Source organism: Amphiura filiformis, chromosome 18 (assembly GCF_039555335.1).
Source record: "Amphiura filiformis chromosome 18, Afil_fr2py, whole genome shotgun sequence".
Taxonomy (NCBI): Eukaryota; Metazoa; Echinodermata; class Ophiuroidea; order Amphilepidida; family Amphiuridae; genus Amphiura; species Amphiura filiformis.
This window is the reverse complement of record NC_092645.1, coordinates 63,264,816-63,282,277: the sequence shown is the minus strand read 5'-3', so window position 1 is coordinate 63,282,277 and position 17,462 is coordinate 63,264,816. Positions and strand designations below refer to the sequence as shown.

The following is a 17,462-nucleotide window of genomic DNA, read 5'->3' as shown; positions in this document are numbered from 1 at the left end:
CAAAAAAAAAAAAAAAAAAAAAAAAAAAAAAAATTGATGCTAGGATCATTCATGGTTGACCTAAAAAAAAAAAAAAATTCAAGATGTTTTGTATTTTTAATATGAAAATTGATATTTTGTATTCATGTCATAGTCTATTAATGATATCAAGATGCATTGAATTTGAATGCATCTTGATATCATTAATAGAGTATGACATGAATACAAAATATCAATTTTCATATTAAAAATACAAAACATCTTGAAATTTTATTTTTTTAATTTTTTTAGGTCAACCATGAATGATCCTAGCATCTAGGTCTAGGTCCAGGGACATTACAAAACAAACATTACAATTTCTGGAATTTTTCGAAAAATGGGGGGTGGGACTATACTCGAACGTGGGACTATACTCGGACGAATACGGTAATACATGCAGCATGATATGGTTACTTCCCTTAAAAGCTGTGTAGATGATATAGCAATCAGTCACGCTTTCAGCCCATTTCGCGGGAGCAACACTCAAAATTGTGGGATAGGCTTTTACGACAGGAGTTCATAAAACAAGCATGACGGAACACTTGTCCGACGGCGAACCCGCTAACACTTAAAATGTCGCAGAAATTTACAAAAATCTGCCCAAAATATAATTGGCCAGAAAGGAAATTTCAAGACAAAATAAAAATCATTATTTTTTTTGTGAATCTTATCTTAAAATCCTTTAAATTTCATAATTTGTATTTTTAGCAAATTTCACTGAAAATGTACTAAAGTGAATTTTTTATGCTTAAGTTGCAAAATCATGGTGGCCATCGCAAGAAGCTGGACGACTGTTCAAAATCATTGAATTGAGCTACCAAATGTTGGCAACCCTGGTTATATTGAACCTTTTCAAAGGAACCTGCCGGCATTCACAACATTATGTTAGAAAAATAATTATCAAGCACATGGTTTTACTTGAAACAAACTAACACGCGATGTTCAAATTTCCCGTGCGCCGAAGTTGTCCAGTGCAATGACAACAATTAAGAACAGGTAACCAATGCCATTGCACTAGATAATCTGGGCGCAGGAATTTTGAATATTGCGTGTTGAGAGCCGGCTGTTTTTATTCGTTTTTACAGTCAATATGATCTTGTTTTAAATAAAACCATGTGATTCGTGCTTGATAATTATTTTTCTTACATATAAGACATAATGTTGTGATTGCCGGAGATGTCCTTTAAATGGTTCTATAATTGTTCATTAATCAATAATATGGTGAGTGTTTACAATAGCTGCCCTACACACATTTGACAATTTCCGCATTCTGTATTGCACATGTACATTTAAATATAACACCGGGCAGCTTTTGCAGATATGTTTGTATCCAACTCACCAAATCATTATGAAGACAATTCAACACTGGCTTAAGTAGCTCTGCGATGATGGAATCTTTACATAAGCAGCGTGAGCAGGAAGCTTCAGTAGTACAGGACATCTTCAGAGTCTCTGTTACCACCCATGCCCCTATACACCCTGTATACATACCAAATCATTATGAAGACAATTCAACACTGGCTTAAGTAGCTCTGCGATGATGGAATCTTTACATAAGCAGTGTGAGCAGGAAGCTTCAGTAGTACAGGACATCTTCAGAGTCTCTGTTACCACCCATGCCCCTATACACCCTGTATACATACCACATCATTATGAAGCCAATTCAACACTGGCTTAAGTAGCTCTGTGATGATGGAATCTTTACATAAGCAGCGTGAGCAGGAAGCTTCAGTAGTACAGGACATCTTCAGAGTCTCTGTTACCACCCATGCCCCTATACACCCTGTATACATACCACATCATTATGAAGCCAATTCAACACTGGCTTAAGTAGCTCTGTGATGATGGAATCTTTACATAAGCAGCGTGAGCAGGAGGCTTCAGTAGTACAAGACATCTTCAGAGTCTCTGTTACCACCCATGCTCCTATACACCCTGTATACATACCACATCATTATGAAGCCAATTCAACACTGGCTTAAGTAGCTCTGTGATGATGGAATCTTTACATAAGCAGCGTGAGCAGGAAGCTTCAGTAGTACAGGACATCTTCAGAGTCTCTGTTACCACCCATGCCCATATACACCCTGTATACATACCACATCATTATGAAGCCAATTCAACACTGGCTTAAGTAGCTCTGCTATGATGGAATCTTTACATAAGCAGCGTGAGCAGGAAGCTTCAGTAGTACAGGACATCTTCAGAGTCTCTGTTACCACCCATGCCCCTATACACCCTGTATACATACCACATCATTATGAAGCCAATTCAACACTGGCTTAAGTAGCTCTGTGATGATGGAATCTTTACATAAGCAGCGTGAGCAGGAAGCTTCAGTAGTACAGGACATCTTCAGAGTCTCTGTTACCACCCATGCCCCTATACACCCTGTATACATACCACATCATTATGAAGCCAATTCAACACTGGCTTAAGTAGCTCTGTGATGATGGAATCTTTACATAAGCAGCGTGAGCAGGAAGCTTCAGTAGTAGAGGACATCTTCAGAGTCTCTGTTACCACCCATGCCCCTATACACCCTGTATACATACCACATCATTATGAAGCCAATTCAACACTGGCTTAAGTAGCTCTGCTATGATGGAATCTTTACATAAGCAGCGTGAGCAGGAAGCTTCAGTAGTACAAGACATCTTCAGAGTCTCTGTTACCACCCATGCCCCTATACACCCTGTATACATACCACATCATTATGAAGCCAATTCAACACTGGCTTAAGTAGCTCTGTGATGATGGAATCTTTACATAAGCAGCGTGAGCAGGAAGCTTCAGTAGTAGAGGACATCTTCAGAGTCTCTGTTACCACCCATGCCCCTATACACCCTGTATACATACCACATCATTATGAAGCCAATTCAACACTGGCTTAAGTAGCTCTGCTATGATGGAATCTTTACATAAGCAGCGTGAGCAGGAAGCTTCAGTAGTACAAGACATCTTCAGAGTCTCTGTTACCACCCATGCCCCTATACACCCTGTATACATACCACATCATTATGAAACCAATTCAACACTGGCTTAAGTAGCTCTGTGATGATGGAATCTTTACATAAGCAGCGTGAGCAGGAAGCTTCAGTAGTACAAGACATCTTCAGAGTCTCTGTTACCACCCATGCCCCTATACACCCTGTATACATACCACATCATTATGAAGCCAATTCAACACTGGCTTAAGTAGCTCTGTGATGATGGAATCTTTACATAAGCAGCGTGAGCAGGAAGCTTCAGTAGTACAGGACATCTTCAGAGTCTCTGTTACCACCCATGCCCCTATACACCCTGTATACATACCACATCATTATGAAGCCAATTCAACACTGGTTTAAGTAGCTCTGTGATGATGGAATCTTTACATAAGCAGCGTGAGCAGGAAGCTTCAGTAGTACAAGACATCTTCAGAGTCACTGTTACCACCCATGACCCTATACACCCTGTATACATACCACATCATTATGAAGCCAATTCAACACTGGCTTAAGTAGCTCTGTGATGATGGAATCTTTACATAAGCAGCGTGAGCAGGAAGCTTCAGTAGTACAGGACATCTTCAGAGTCTCTGTTACCACCCATGCCCCTATACACCCTGTATACATACCACATCATTATGAAGCCAATTCAACACTGGTTTAAGTAGCTCTGTGATGATGGAATCTTTACATAAGCAGCGTGAGCAGGAAGCTTCAGTAGTACAAGACATCTTCAGAGTCACTGTTACCACCCATGCCCCTATACACCCTGTATACATACCACATCATTATGAAGCCAATTCAACACTGGCTTAAGTAGCTCTGTGATGATGGAATCTTTACATAAGCAGCGTGAGCAGGAAGCTTCAGTAGTACAGGACATCTTCAGAGTCTCTGTTACCACCCATGCCCCTATACACCCTGTATACATACCACATCATTATGAAGCCAATTCAACACTGGTTTAAGTAGCTCTGCTATGATGGAATCTTTACATAAGCAGCGTGAGCAGGAAGCTTCAGTAGTACAGGACATCTTCAGAGTCTCTGTTACCACCCATGCCCCTATACACCCTGTATACATACCACATCATTATGAAGCCAATTCAACACTGGCTTAAGTAGCTCTGTGATGATGGAATCTTTACATAAGCAGCGTGAGCAGGAAGCTTCAGTAGTACAGGACATCTTCAGAGTCTCTGTTACCACCCATGCCCCTATACACCCTGTATACATACCACATCATTATGAAGCCAATTCAACACTGGTTTAAGTAGCTCTGTGATGATGGAATCTTTACATAAGCAGCGTGAGCAGGAAGCTTCAGTAGTACAGGACATCTTCAGAGTCTCTGTTACCACCCATGCCCCTATACACCCTGTATACATACCACATCATTATGAAGCCAATTCAACACTGGCTTAAGTAGCTCTGTGATGATGGAATCTTTACATAAGCAGCGTGAGCAGGAAGCTTCAGTAGTACAAGACATCTTCAGAGTCTCTGTTACCACCCATGCCCCTATACACCCTGTATACATACCACATCATTATGAAGCCAATTCAACACTGGTTTAAGTAGCTCTGTGATGATGGAATCTTTACATAAGCAGCGTGAGCAGGAAGCTTCAGTAGTACAAGACATCTTCAGAGTCTCTGTTACCACCCATGCCCCTATACACCCTGTATACATACCACATCATTATGAAGCCAATTCAACACTGGCTTAAGTAGCTCTGTGATGATGGAATCTTTACATAAGCAGCGTGAGCAGGAAGCTTCAGTAGTACAGGACATCTTCAGAGTCTCTGTTACCAGGACTGACGGACTATTGATACCTTGAAAGATCAAAATATAATATTGGTTTAGATTAACATATTCGTTCCATTTACCGCCAGTTCCCCAGCCTATTAGCATACATTCAGCGACTTTATGTCATGATCCTCCATTACGTGCACGATCCAACTATACATGTATTACGCATATAACCCTCTACACATATTTTGGGCAATTTTAACATTTGCAATTATAAAAGGAGACAATCTTGTATAAACAGTGATCGGCGTGCCCATCTCTCTTTCATTGGCAATTGGGCCAGACTCCTCTATGTAATGTTGCTATAGGGGGATCGCTACACCTCCTCTACAGTGAGTCTGTTACCTTCCCAGCATTTAAGAATGCCAGTACCCATTTAAACACCTGGGTGGAGAGGAGTAATTGAGATAAAGTGCCTTACTCAAGGACACAACACGATGGTGTCGCCGGGGCTCGAACCCGCAACCTTCCGATTATGAGTCAGTGCCCGTTCCGCTAGGCCACCATGCTCCCAAATATATTAACAATATAAAAAATAAGGCCCCACTCAAAATGACTGCATTAAGCACCCTGGGCAGTCAATGGAAAGAATATGCTTACTGTGAACAAGTCTCTGTTGGCCTTGATGCCTCAGCTCCGCTTCAATGTTCAAAGCATTATTCAGTAGCAAGTGGCCTTGGTGCCTAGCAAAGGAGCAGCAAGTTTTAGGCCTACACCCAAATGTATTAGAACTATACCCAAATGTATTAGAACTACACCCAAATGTATTAGAACTACACCCAAATGTATTAGGAATACACCCAAATGTATTAGAAGTACACCCAAATGTTTTAGGATTACACCCAAATGTATTGGAAGAGTTTAAACCGTTACACACAACTAAATTTGTTCACTTATGTGAGCTTTCAACACGACGACTCTGTGTCTTTTTCAAACTGATGGTGACTGGTTTATTGATCTGGGATGTCACATGACGAAATGATGATGTCATGTGACAGAACAGGTTCATAGACCGGTGGTCTATACACCCAAATGCATTAGGATTACACCCAAATGTATTAGGATTACACCCAAATGTATTAGGACTACACCCAAATGTATTAGGAATTACACCCAAATGTATTAGGAATACACCCAAATGTATTAGGAATACACCCAAATGTATTAGGACTACACCCAAATGAATCAGGACTACACCCAAAATGTTTTAGGAATACACCCAAATCTTTTAGGAATACATCCAAATGTATTAGGACTACACCCAAATGTTTTAGGAATACATCCAAATGTCTTAGGAATACACCCAAATATTTTAGGAATACACCCAAATTTGTATCCTTGCCCTTACCTTGATCAAAAGTTTGACACTCTGTAATGAGATGAACTAAAGACACCAGCAACTCATGGAGACTTACTGCAATAAAAAACAAAACAAAAAAAAAAGAAACAAAAAATTTACTGACAACCCTTTTCATACATAATCTGTACACGCCGACTGTTCCAAAAACCTGAATTGTATTCAACCATTTTGTTTTATTCACTGGAGAAATTGCATTAGAAGAGCACCATTTCATGACTATTTTAAGATTTCCTAGACCCCACCAGCATACATTCATACCTTCTTAGATAGCGGGAACCAATCAGAACAAATGTAAACAAAAACCCAGGAGTGCATTACTTGCGTACAATGCACGGGCACGCAATCCTTTTCATGAGAGTTGATGCATTTATATTTGCTCGCATTTGCCAACATTTTTAGTAAGAATTTTGTTAAAAAATAGCTAAAGATTTTTTTCGGGTGTGAAATTGGATAATAAATGTGAGAAATTGTACAAAATAATACACCTATAATGAGATGTTTATGCGTCTAATGCCGGGCTTGTGCATCTAGACACATTAGACAAAATAATCGACAACAAATTTCACATTTCCCCTCATGTCCGCTCAAAATTTTTGAAATCCCCTTGTTTTCCCCTTTTCTCCATGAAAAACTTAACATTCCTCCACAATAACACTATAAAATTAGTAATTATCATGGTTGAGACAATTTATTACATCTTCAGGGTATGATAGGAAGAGTCTTCGGTACCTAACCAGGCTTCAATAGCACTATAATAGGACCAAATTTGAAGTGGTGCCTTACTCATATCATGCAATTAACCAATCAGGGGTTCTGTCACTATTACTGAAAGAAAGGTAGTAGTATGAAACATCTGTGTTGGATCACAGATTTTTCAACCGATTACAGATTTTTGTCTCCTAGTGAGTAGTGCCCATGGAGTTAAGTGGCAATCTTATAATCTAAGTTTATCACAATATTGAATAATGTTACAAAATATCCCACAGGGGTGTACAGTTCAAATTCAGGTAACCCTATTTGAAATTCACTTCCTGTGTGGAAGATTAAGTGGCATATTTTCTAAGCACCATGTGGCCTGTACACAAAGCTGAAAGATGAAGGTCAGCCAAATCCAATGGTATTTGGTACTTAGTCTAGTTAGGTCAGATGGTTCACAACTATGATAGTAAAAAAATTAGGTGCCCCCCTGGGGGAAATTCCATGACCCCCCTAAAATTGGCCCTCTTTTGACTTGCCTCAGAATTGATATAGCTTAAAAATGCCCAACATTTGACATCATGAAAATGTACTTTGAAATAACCTGGGTCTGACAGAAAGTTGAACATATTGGAATTGAACCATGCTTTATAAGATGACCTATTCAGAAAAAATCAATTCTTTTGATATAATTACATAAAATTATGGTGGAATTTGGGCAAAAACAGGATTTTTCATAATTTTGAAAGTAACGAAAAAAGAACATTTTCAAATCACATTTTCTGCTATATTCAGGCTAACATTGGATCAAACATTTTGGATAATATAACCAACATGTTGTACTTCTGAAGTATGTTTAAATTAGCGTGGTACCTTTTTCCTATACTGCAGGGGAGTTTGTTGATTTTGGTGGATTTTCTGTTTTTTGCTTGCTTTTTTTGTAGACTTAATTAACGTTTTCCAATGTATAACCATACTAATTATTTTACATTCCCAATACAGCTTCAATTCTCAACCAAGGTTATTATTGATTTGAGTTTGATAACTATTTTCATGTGGATTTTGCTCTTTTATTATAGTGGAATTTGTTAATTTTCATGGAATTTGCATATGAATCTCCCTGCAAACTAATGATATGAAACTTGGGTTTAATATGATAATTATTTCAATTGCTGATTTTAGAAATATGTTTCCAATAACAGAATGTGTTTGTTTTGTGTTAATGGAATTTGTTTTTTCCAAGGAATTTGTGTCTTTTAACATATTTTCGAAAGTGGAATTTGCAACCAACATTACACTGTTTCTAGGTAATAAATCATATTTTAAATAAAATAGACTAATCTTTAGTTAAAAAAACATTTGTAACAAAACAAAACAAACACCACACCATACTTCATATTATCTACTACCAATGCAATGGAATTTTCATTTCTTTTAAAAGGCGAATTTACCAAATAACATGTACAGGTACTTTAAGCATTGCCTAAAAATTGAATGTGAATATGTACATGTAATGAAACTCACGCATTCAGGGATTTTATCAGGTGTCAGGTCTATTGCCATTCGGTCTATACCTATTTTATCTACATACTTGACATTTAGTATGGAATATTTTCTCACAAAATTCAAGGACTGGGCTGGAATGTCGGACTTTATGCAAAATTGTTCTGTTATTGTCCAATGAACTCACGCTGCTTCTTTGTGGACAGTAAGATTATAACATTTCATCTGGCCTCAGGGGGCCATTCAAACTTTCTGAGTGCGTACCACTTTTAAGAGCCATATTTTTAAAGCTCCTCCCACTTTCAAAACGGGTAAATTACAAGTGCATTTCAGTTCTGGTGAACACTTATTGGTATTAAGGTTCAGTAAACATCACCTTAAACCTCAATAAATTTGACAATAATGTTGCTCAAATTCAGAAATTTTACCCGAGCCACAAAAATCCAATTCAGTCTCCTTAAAACCACCATTTTAGCGGGCATTTTAGACTAATTCACTACATTATGAGCGCCATAATGTAAACTAATGGAATTTGGAAAGCACATTTTCTGTCAAAAAATTATGTTACACCATCCCCGACACACCCTGATTAATATTTAGTCTGTGCGGTTTATGCAGACCCCTTCCAGACCAGTCTTGGAATTTTGCAAAAACATATTCCATACCGGTACTAAATATCAATTCTCTATATACAAAAGGTCTAGTACCAGAAAGGCTAATTACCACGTCTAATAATCATAGTCTATATAGTCATTTAGTATAATATTTTATTATGAACAATTTGGCCTAATTACCTTCTGATCTAATAACTGTTTGGTCTATTAACCGTATGGTCTAATAACCAGTTAGTCTAATACTATGTCGTGTATTCCGCAAATAAGTTCATCAGGATTGTCAATAAAACAGATAATTAGAGTTTCTTGTATACAAATCCAAAATTTGGGTTGATGTTACGTACCTCAATGACAGTTTCGTGCTAAGACTTAGCACTTTCTCAAATTGATTTGAAACTGGTACTAGACCTTTTGTATAAAAAGACACATACCGATCAGTATTTGCATTTCAATTCGCATCACCCCCTACAGCACAAACTTAGCGTCATACGCACTCTCATGGACAGGAAAGACAAAGTAGTAACAGAAGATGAAGATAAGAAACAGGAAGAAGCCAAAATCAAAGAAGCTCTCAAGTTGTGCGGCTACCCTGAATGGGCTTTTAAACAAACGCAAAGCAAAAATAAATCGCATAGCAAGGATCAACCAAAGTCTAAATCCAGAGGAATGGTAGTTCTCCCTTTTAAAGAAGGGCTCTCCCAGCGCGTGAGACGGGTCTTTAAGAAGCACGGCATTAACACCGCCTTTAAACCTCACCAAACGCTGAGAAATATTTTAGTGCACCCAAAAGACAAGCGGGACATCACACAAACATCTGACTGCGTATACAAGATCCCATGCCTCAATTGCGATAAAACATACATTGGAGAAACCGCCAGACTGTTTGGAACTAGACTCAAAGAACATAAAACCGAAGCGGAAAAAGCTTCAAAGAAAGCATATACTAGATCTCAAAGACAAGCATCATTACAGGGGTGGGCAACAAGTCCGCTATAACAGATCATGTCGCAGAAGACAATCACGTAATTGGATGGGAAGAATCACAAATCAGAGACAGAGAACAGAACAGAAAGAGAAGACACATAAAGGAAGCCATCTGGATAAGAAAGAGGGGGGCCAAAACACTCAACAGAGACGAGGGAATTACTTTCTATCAAGACATCTACGACCAACTCCTAATAGCGCCACCAACGTCAGCTCCAACCGGAAGCAGCCGTCAAGGTGCAGGAATTGGTCAGTCAATTTGAGAAAGTGCTAAGTCTTAGCACGAAACTGTCATTGAGGTACGTAACATCAACCCAAATTTTGGATTTGTATACAAGAAACTCTAATTATCTATGTCGTGTATTTGCCAAAAAATTTGTCTACAACTGGTTACGGGCTGTAAATATATGTAAATGAGACGAGCATGTGTATAAACATACTACATTCATCAAAACTTATTCCTCGGAATTCTCAGAATTAATATTGTTTATTATTGTTTATAATGTACCAAAAAAAATTAAGAAGAAGACATGCGGCCTGCATGTATTGAAAGTGACATTTTGCCGGGCTATTTGTTCTTCTTTTCCGGTCTTTACAAGGAATATAAATAATATAACCGACACTAGGCTCATGCATCATGCATCACCGGGGGTGCCACAGGCATGGGACATGGGCCAGTACGAGTTACCTGCAACTCCAAACATTAAAACGAAATAGGTTTGCCTGTTTACGTCATTTGCATAGAGTTGGAATACTACATGTATTATCATAGGCCTGTTTATATAATCCCTGTTTATGAAACAAGCAAAGGCATCCTGCTTTTTTATACGACCACGGTAACCCCGGCCTATGACCTCATCATATGTAGTAGCATCATTGCGCCTACATAGCCTCACACGTGCTATTAGACCAATCGGCTAGTAGACCAATTAATCAGTAGACTAAATGCTTGTTAGACCAAATGGTTTGTATACCAAAAGGGTATTATTAGACCAAATGGCTATTAGACTTAATGGTTATAGACCAGATGAGTATTAGATCAAATGGTTCATTGGAATAAATGGTTTTAGACTTTTTGGTTATTAGGGACCGTTCACAAACACTTGTTGGGAGGGTGGGCTGATGCAAAAAGGGTGGGGCCTGAAAAATTTTGATCCTCCTTAGGGGGGCCTTGAAAAAATGACCACAAATTTTCCGGGAAAATTGAATTTATATGCTTTTCTATGGGGTTGACCCATATTTCATGTCAAAAAAGGGGGGGGGGCTGAAATTTTTGAGGTCTGTAAAGGCGGGCCCCGAAAAATTTTCGCGATGAATTTTTTTGGCATCAGGCCCCCTAACAAGTGTTTGTGAACGTCCCTTAGACTATTGGGTTTTGATCGAAATGGTAAATAGGACCAAATGGTTATTGTACCAAACGATAATGGGACCAAGTGGATGTAGTAAAATCTAACAAATTCTCAAATTTATTTTATTAGGGATTCATTTATGAAAACTACGCTTATACCAGAACATTTTGTGATGCTATACTATTTCTTCATCATATACCATTATTTCTCCAACTGAAATCCTCACGCAAATCAGCCGGTCCTAAACGCTGGGCCATATCGCCGTTGTTTAGTCTCAAACAATCAAGCGCCGTTAGGTAGCAGCAGAGGCATATGAATGTAAATTATTGACCAAATACAGCCCAAAATGTGATATTTGGACATTAAAAAGTCACTTCTAGGTAAAAACTTGTACTCAATTGTTATTAATAATCTACATACTGATGTTATATAATATTTTCTTTCTGAATAATACAGATTGTAAATAGTATTAGACAATATTAAGACTGGTCTGCTGTATAAATCAAATAAGTGTTGGCAGACTTCAAAAAATGATTTTTCTTCAAACTTTGTGCATGGATGCACCTTGGGTCAAAGTCAACAGGAATGACATTCATGTCGCCTCTTCACCTTTGGTTGCCATGGCAACCGCCAAAATGTAAATTTGCCCAATTTTTAGCATTTTCAGCATTTTCACATGTAACAAAATGTAGAAATATCAGGTCAGATTTCAGGATGAAGGAAATCATGTTCAGTACCCTTCTTTTATACAGTGAATAAGACATCCTTCCTCTCTATAAAATTCATGTAAACACAAACAAATCACTTTCAGAAGTGGGTGAAACCATTATGTAAAATAGGGGTGTTTTTAATTATTTTCGCCATGCCAAAACTTGTGTTGGGAAAATTAATGTAACCCCCAAAGTAACACTTTTCTCACAATTATCTGCTCAGGGTAAGTAGATAAGATGTTGGTCTAGTAATATCATGAAAAAAAAGGTTTGGTAATTTTCATACGTGGGAGCAGTGTTGCCAGGAAAATTGCACAATTTTCAGTTTTTTAATTTAATATATTATGAAAAATAAGGGCTTTTATCCACCTAGGGGATGATGATGCATTTATAATGGAAAATGCTGATTTTAACAGACAACTCTCTTGTATTTTATGCAACACTCTAGTATTGTGATTTGGATTAAGTGCATGGTGTGACATGATTTGCATTGGTTTCAACACCAGTGTTGCCAGTAGCTTTGCCTTTTCAGGTGATGTTATAAAGTAATTTTCATACGTGGGAGCAGTGTTGCCAGGAAAATTGCATAATTTTTAGTTTTTTAATTTAAAATATTATGAAAAAAAGGGCTTTTATCCACCTAGGGGATGATGATGCATTTGTATGATATTAGTATGAAGACATTACCAACTGTAGTGCATGAGTATCAAGTATTTCTGCCTAAATGTTGCCAGAAACCTCACTTTTTTGACGTTTGAGATTTTATTTACAATGGAAAATTCTGATTTAACAGACAACTAACTATCTTGTTAATTTTATGCAACACTCTAGTATTGTGATTTGGATTAAGTGCATGGTGTGACATGATTTGCATTGGTTTCAACACCAGTGTTGCCAGTAGTTAGTATAGCGGGTCCTGGTCTGCTATTATTCACATGTCAATAACTGTATTGCTAGAAAACTCACTTTTGTATTATTGAGGTTAAATTTACTGTTTAAATTAAGTGTAGTATACTTTACTTTGCTCACTGTGATTTCAACACCAGTGTTGCTAGTAACCTTTTCAGTTTATTTGCGACGGCGAACCTGATGAGTTCGAATTTCAACCAGCCTAATCATGAAGCTCCCGTGGCCAAGCGGTTAAGGCGTAGGTCTCGTAACACGGAGGTCCTGGGTTCAATTCCCAGGCGGGATCATTTTTCTTCTTGTCTCCTTTGATGATTTGCGGCGAACCTGATGAATAACAATGTTTATTTATATAATTCCCGTCGATCCTGCCACTGTTTTTCCGTGTAATATTTGTGAACTTGTAAAAACAAAGAGTCTGATCAAGCAAACTGTTTCAAAACTTAAGGACATATGCATATACCTCAACATCGACACCTAAACGTCCGTATATCAAGAAAATTGAAAGCTTTGTGGAAGGTTGTTCCTGTTTAGTTACAAACAATGTTTTGAACAATTTCAAAACATGTAACGTTTTTAAGCACTATGTCTGTAAATGTCGGTTGGCAATCTTGTATCTTCCGTAATGTGAGTCATCAAATGAGATGAAAAAGGGTACTCTGCTGCATCATATCTAATGTATGAACTGCAACAGACATAGCTAACCATGTCACCTCTTTAGATTCTTCTGTAGCTTTCTCAATTGTTTCAAAATAACTGAAAATGTTACTAGCCATAATGAAAACTTCGCGACATCTGCTCTGCACACTACTACACGGCCACTACAGCATGTGTCAAACCCTCTCTGTTTTCACTTCCATAGCTCATAACTTTGGATCTACTCATAGTATCAACCTGGGGTAAACGCCTTTGAAAAGAACTTTTTTTCATCTAGTCAATGAACTTCAAGTGATTTACATAGCTTCACAAAATATATGGTTTTTTTTAACTAGAACAGTTCATGTCTGACAACTTCTCAATGGAGAATTTCCCCTTTGGCCTCAAAATATCTGGGTCGGACAGTTATCTCAATTTGGTATATGAAAACCAAAGGTCGTACAAATTTGGGGTAAACTGCATTGATATGCCATTGAAATTCTCCAGCTTATAATATAAACCTCATTCCTATTGAATAAGTAGAAGTATGGTTTTTTCCAGTCGAACTTAGCCTCTGTGTTGAGCTCAAATCTGTGACGTCATCAGAACTCACTGTGCAGTGTATCCCACGCACTAGTATGTTTTACCATACATGTGGACCAGGATAGGTCACAGAGTCAAGAAAACAGTCTCCCCACAGACCTCTGGCTCACACTTAGTATTTGTCCATTTTCTTGGTAAAGTTTTCATTATGACACAGGTGTTGAAATCACAGTGAGCAAAGTAAGGTATACTACACTTAATTTAAACAGTAAATTTAACCTCAATAATACACAAGGCGGTTCTCGAACCACGAGTCTCGCCTGCTTTTGTGACCGCCTGCTTTTGCGATAACTGTTAGTAGAGAGGTAAATGAATTTGGCGGTTATCGGCTGGGCACGATTATCTGGCCGATGGTAACTGTACCCACCAAGTTTCATGCCCATGCAACAGTTTTTACTAATATGACCTCAGATGACCCCTGGTGGCCCTGAAATGACCTTCTAAAATTTTGGCTCTAAATGTTGACTGTACCCCTCGTGCTAAGTTTCATGCCCATACGACAGTTTTTACTAATTTGACCTCAGATGACCCCTGGTGGCCTCCAAATGACCTTCCAAAAATATGGCTTTAAATGTTGACTGTACCCATCAAGTTTCATGCCCATACGAGTTTTTACTAATTTGTCCTCAGATGACCCCTGGTGCCTCCGAAATTACCTTCCAAATATTTGGCTTTAAATGTTGACTGTGCCCACCAAGTTCCATGTCCATCCAACAGTTTTTACTAATTTGACCTCAGATGACCCCGAAATGACCTTCCAAAAATTTGGCTTGAAATGTTGACTGTACCCACCAAGTTTCATGTCCATACGACAGTTTTACTAATTTGACCTCAGATGACCCCTGGTGACCCCAAAATGACCTTCCAAAATTTGGCTTTAAATGTTGACTGTACCCACCAAGTTTCATGTCCATACGACAGTTTTTACTAATTTGACCTCAGATGACCCCTGGTGACCCCAAAATGACCTTCCAAAAATTTGGCTTTAAATGATGACTGTACCCACCAAGTTTCATGCCCATACGAGTTTTTAATAACTTGACCTCAGATGACCCTGAGTGACCTCGGATGACCCCGTAATGACCTTCCAAAATTTGGCAAAACCAAAGAACTATTTCATCAAAGTAATAAATCAAAACAGAAAGATGCTTCCTTTACGAGTTATCAATCATTGAAAGTGCTACTTTGCTATACTTTACATGGAAAGCGACTATCTTAAAGTCGTCATATTTCCTTAATTACATGACCGATCAAGCTGTTATTGGGATATGTGATGCACAGTTAAAAATTAATTGTTAAAAGATTTGGTGACCTCAGTTGACCTTTGACCTTGTATGTGACCTTTGACCTCACGAAATTGGAAAAAGTATGTTGCGCTGAAAAATCAAATTTGGCAATACCAAAGAACTATTTCATCAAATAAATCAAAACAGAAAGATGCTTCCTTTACGAGTTATCACTCATTGAAAGTGCTACTTTGCTATACTTTACAAAGAAAGCGACTATCTTAAAGTCGTCATATTTCCTTAATTACATGACCGATCAAGCTGTTATTGGGATATGTGATGCACAGTTGAAAATTAATTATTAAAAGATTTGGTGACCTCAGTTGACCTTTGACCTTGTATGTGACCTTTGACCTCATGAAAATCTAATCAGGTTGAGTACCTCTGGCCATAACTCCCCACCAAGTTACGTCACTGTACCCCATACGGATCTCCAGATAATCTGTTCACAAGGTATTTTGCTTATTACGCATATATTATGCAAATTAGGTACTTAATTACCATATTTTACGCGCAAAATCTAATCAGGTCGAGAACCTCTGGCCCCGCGACTCCTCACCAAGTTACGTCACTGTACCCCATACGGATCTCCAGATAAGCTGTTCACAAGGGTTTTTTGCTTGATACGCATCAAATACGCATAAATTATGCAAATTAGGTACTTAATTAGCATATTTTGCGCTGAAAATCTAATCAGGTCGAGAACATCTGGCCACGCTTACTCCCCACCAAGTTACGTCACTGTACCCCATACGGATCTCCAGATAAGCTGTTCACAAGGTTTTTTTGCTTGATACGCATCAAATACGCATAAATTATGCAAATTAGGTACTTAATTAGCATATTTTGCGCTGAAAATCTAATCAGGTCGAGAACATCTGGCCACGCTACTCCCCACCAAGTTACGTCACTGTACCCCATACGGATCTCCAGATAATCTGTTCACAAGGTATTTTGCTTATTACGCATAAATTATGCAAATTAGGTACTTAATTACCATATTTTGCGCTCAAAATCTAATCAGGTCGACACCCTCTGGTCATGCTACCCCCTCTAAAGTTTCATCATCATAGCACTTACGGTTCTCAAGATAACGCGTTCACAAGCTTTTTCCGAACACACACACGCACACACGCACGCACACCCCCACACACGGACACACCCCCACCATAGTGATTACTAAGTCTCTCCCTGAACATTCAGGCGAGACAAAAAGTGAGTTTTCTAGCAATACAGTTATTGACATGTGAATAATAGCAGACCAGGACCCGCTATACTAACTACTGGCAACACTGGTGTTGAAACCAATGCAAATCATGTCACACCATGCACTTAATCCAAATCACAATACTAGAGGGTTGCATAAAATTAACAAGATAGTTAGTTGTCTGTTAAATCAGAATTTTCCATTGTAAATAAAATCTCAAACGTCAAAAAAGTGAGGTTTCTGGCAACATTTAGGCAGAAATACTTGATACTCATGCACTACAGTTGGTAATGTCTTCATACTAATATCATACAAATGCATCATCATCCCCTAGGTGGATAAAAGCCCTTTTTTTCATAATATTTTAAATTAAAAAACTAAAAATTATGCAATTTTCCTGGCAACACTTAACACTTAATTTAAACAGTAAATTTAACCTCAATAATACAAAAGTGAGTTTTCTGGCAATACTGTTGTTGACATGTTAATAATAGCAGACCAGGACCCGCTATACTTCACGATTAAAAAAATTGTGTATACTATGTATACCAGTGCTGTTAACCCCCTTTTCTGTAAGTTTGTCAGTAAGGCTGCGTTCACATAGAAGTATACTATTCGGGTATACGGTGCACGTTTTGCAGGTGCACGCGTATAGCTTAAAATCGAGCAAGGCAATTTCATAGTACCGGGTCACATAAGGCTACGATCGCATAGAAGTATACTATTCGGTATATCGATGCACGTTTTGCAGATGCACGCGTATAGCTTAAATCGAGCAAGGTAATTT

General features: G+C 38.2%; 1 protein-coding gene across 1 annotated transcript in view; it reads right to left on the bottom strand.

Annotated features, from left to right (window-relative positions):
* Positions 1-17,462, bottom strand: part of LOC140139296 (protein broad-minded-like) — a 125,549-nt gene that overhangs the window by 34,609 nt on the left and 73,478 nt on the right. The window contains 2 exon segments of the mRNA XM_072161075.1: positions 4,822-4,844; positions 6,170-6,235. Of these exon segments, the coding sequence (XP_072017176.1) occupies positions 4,822-4,844; positions 6,170-6,235 (89 nt within the window).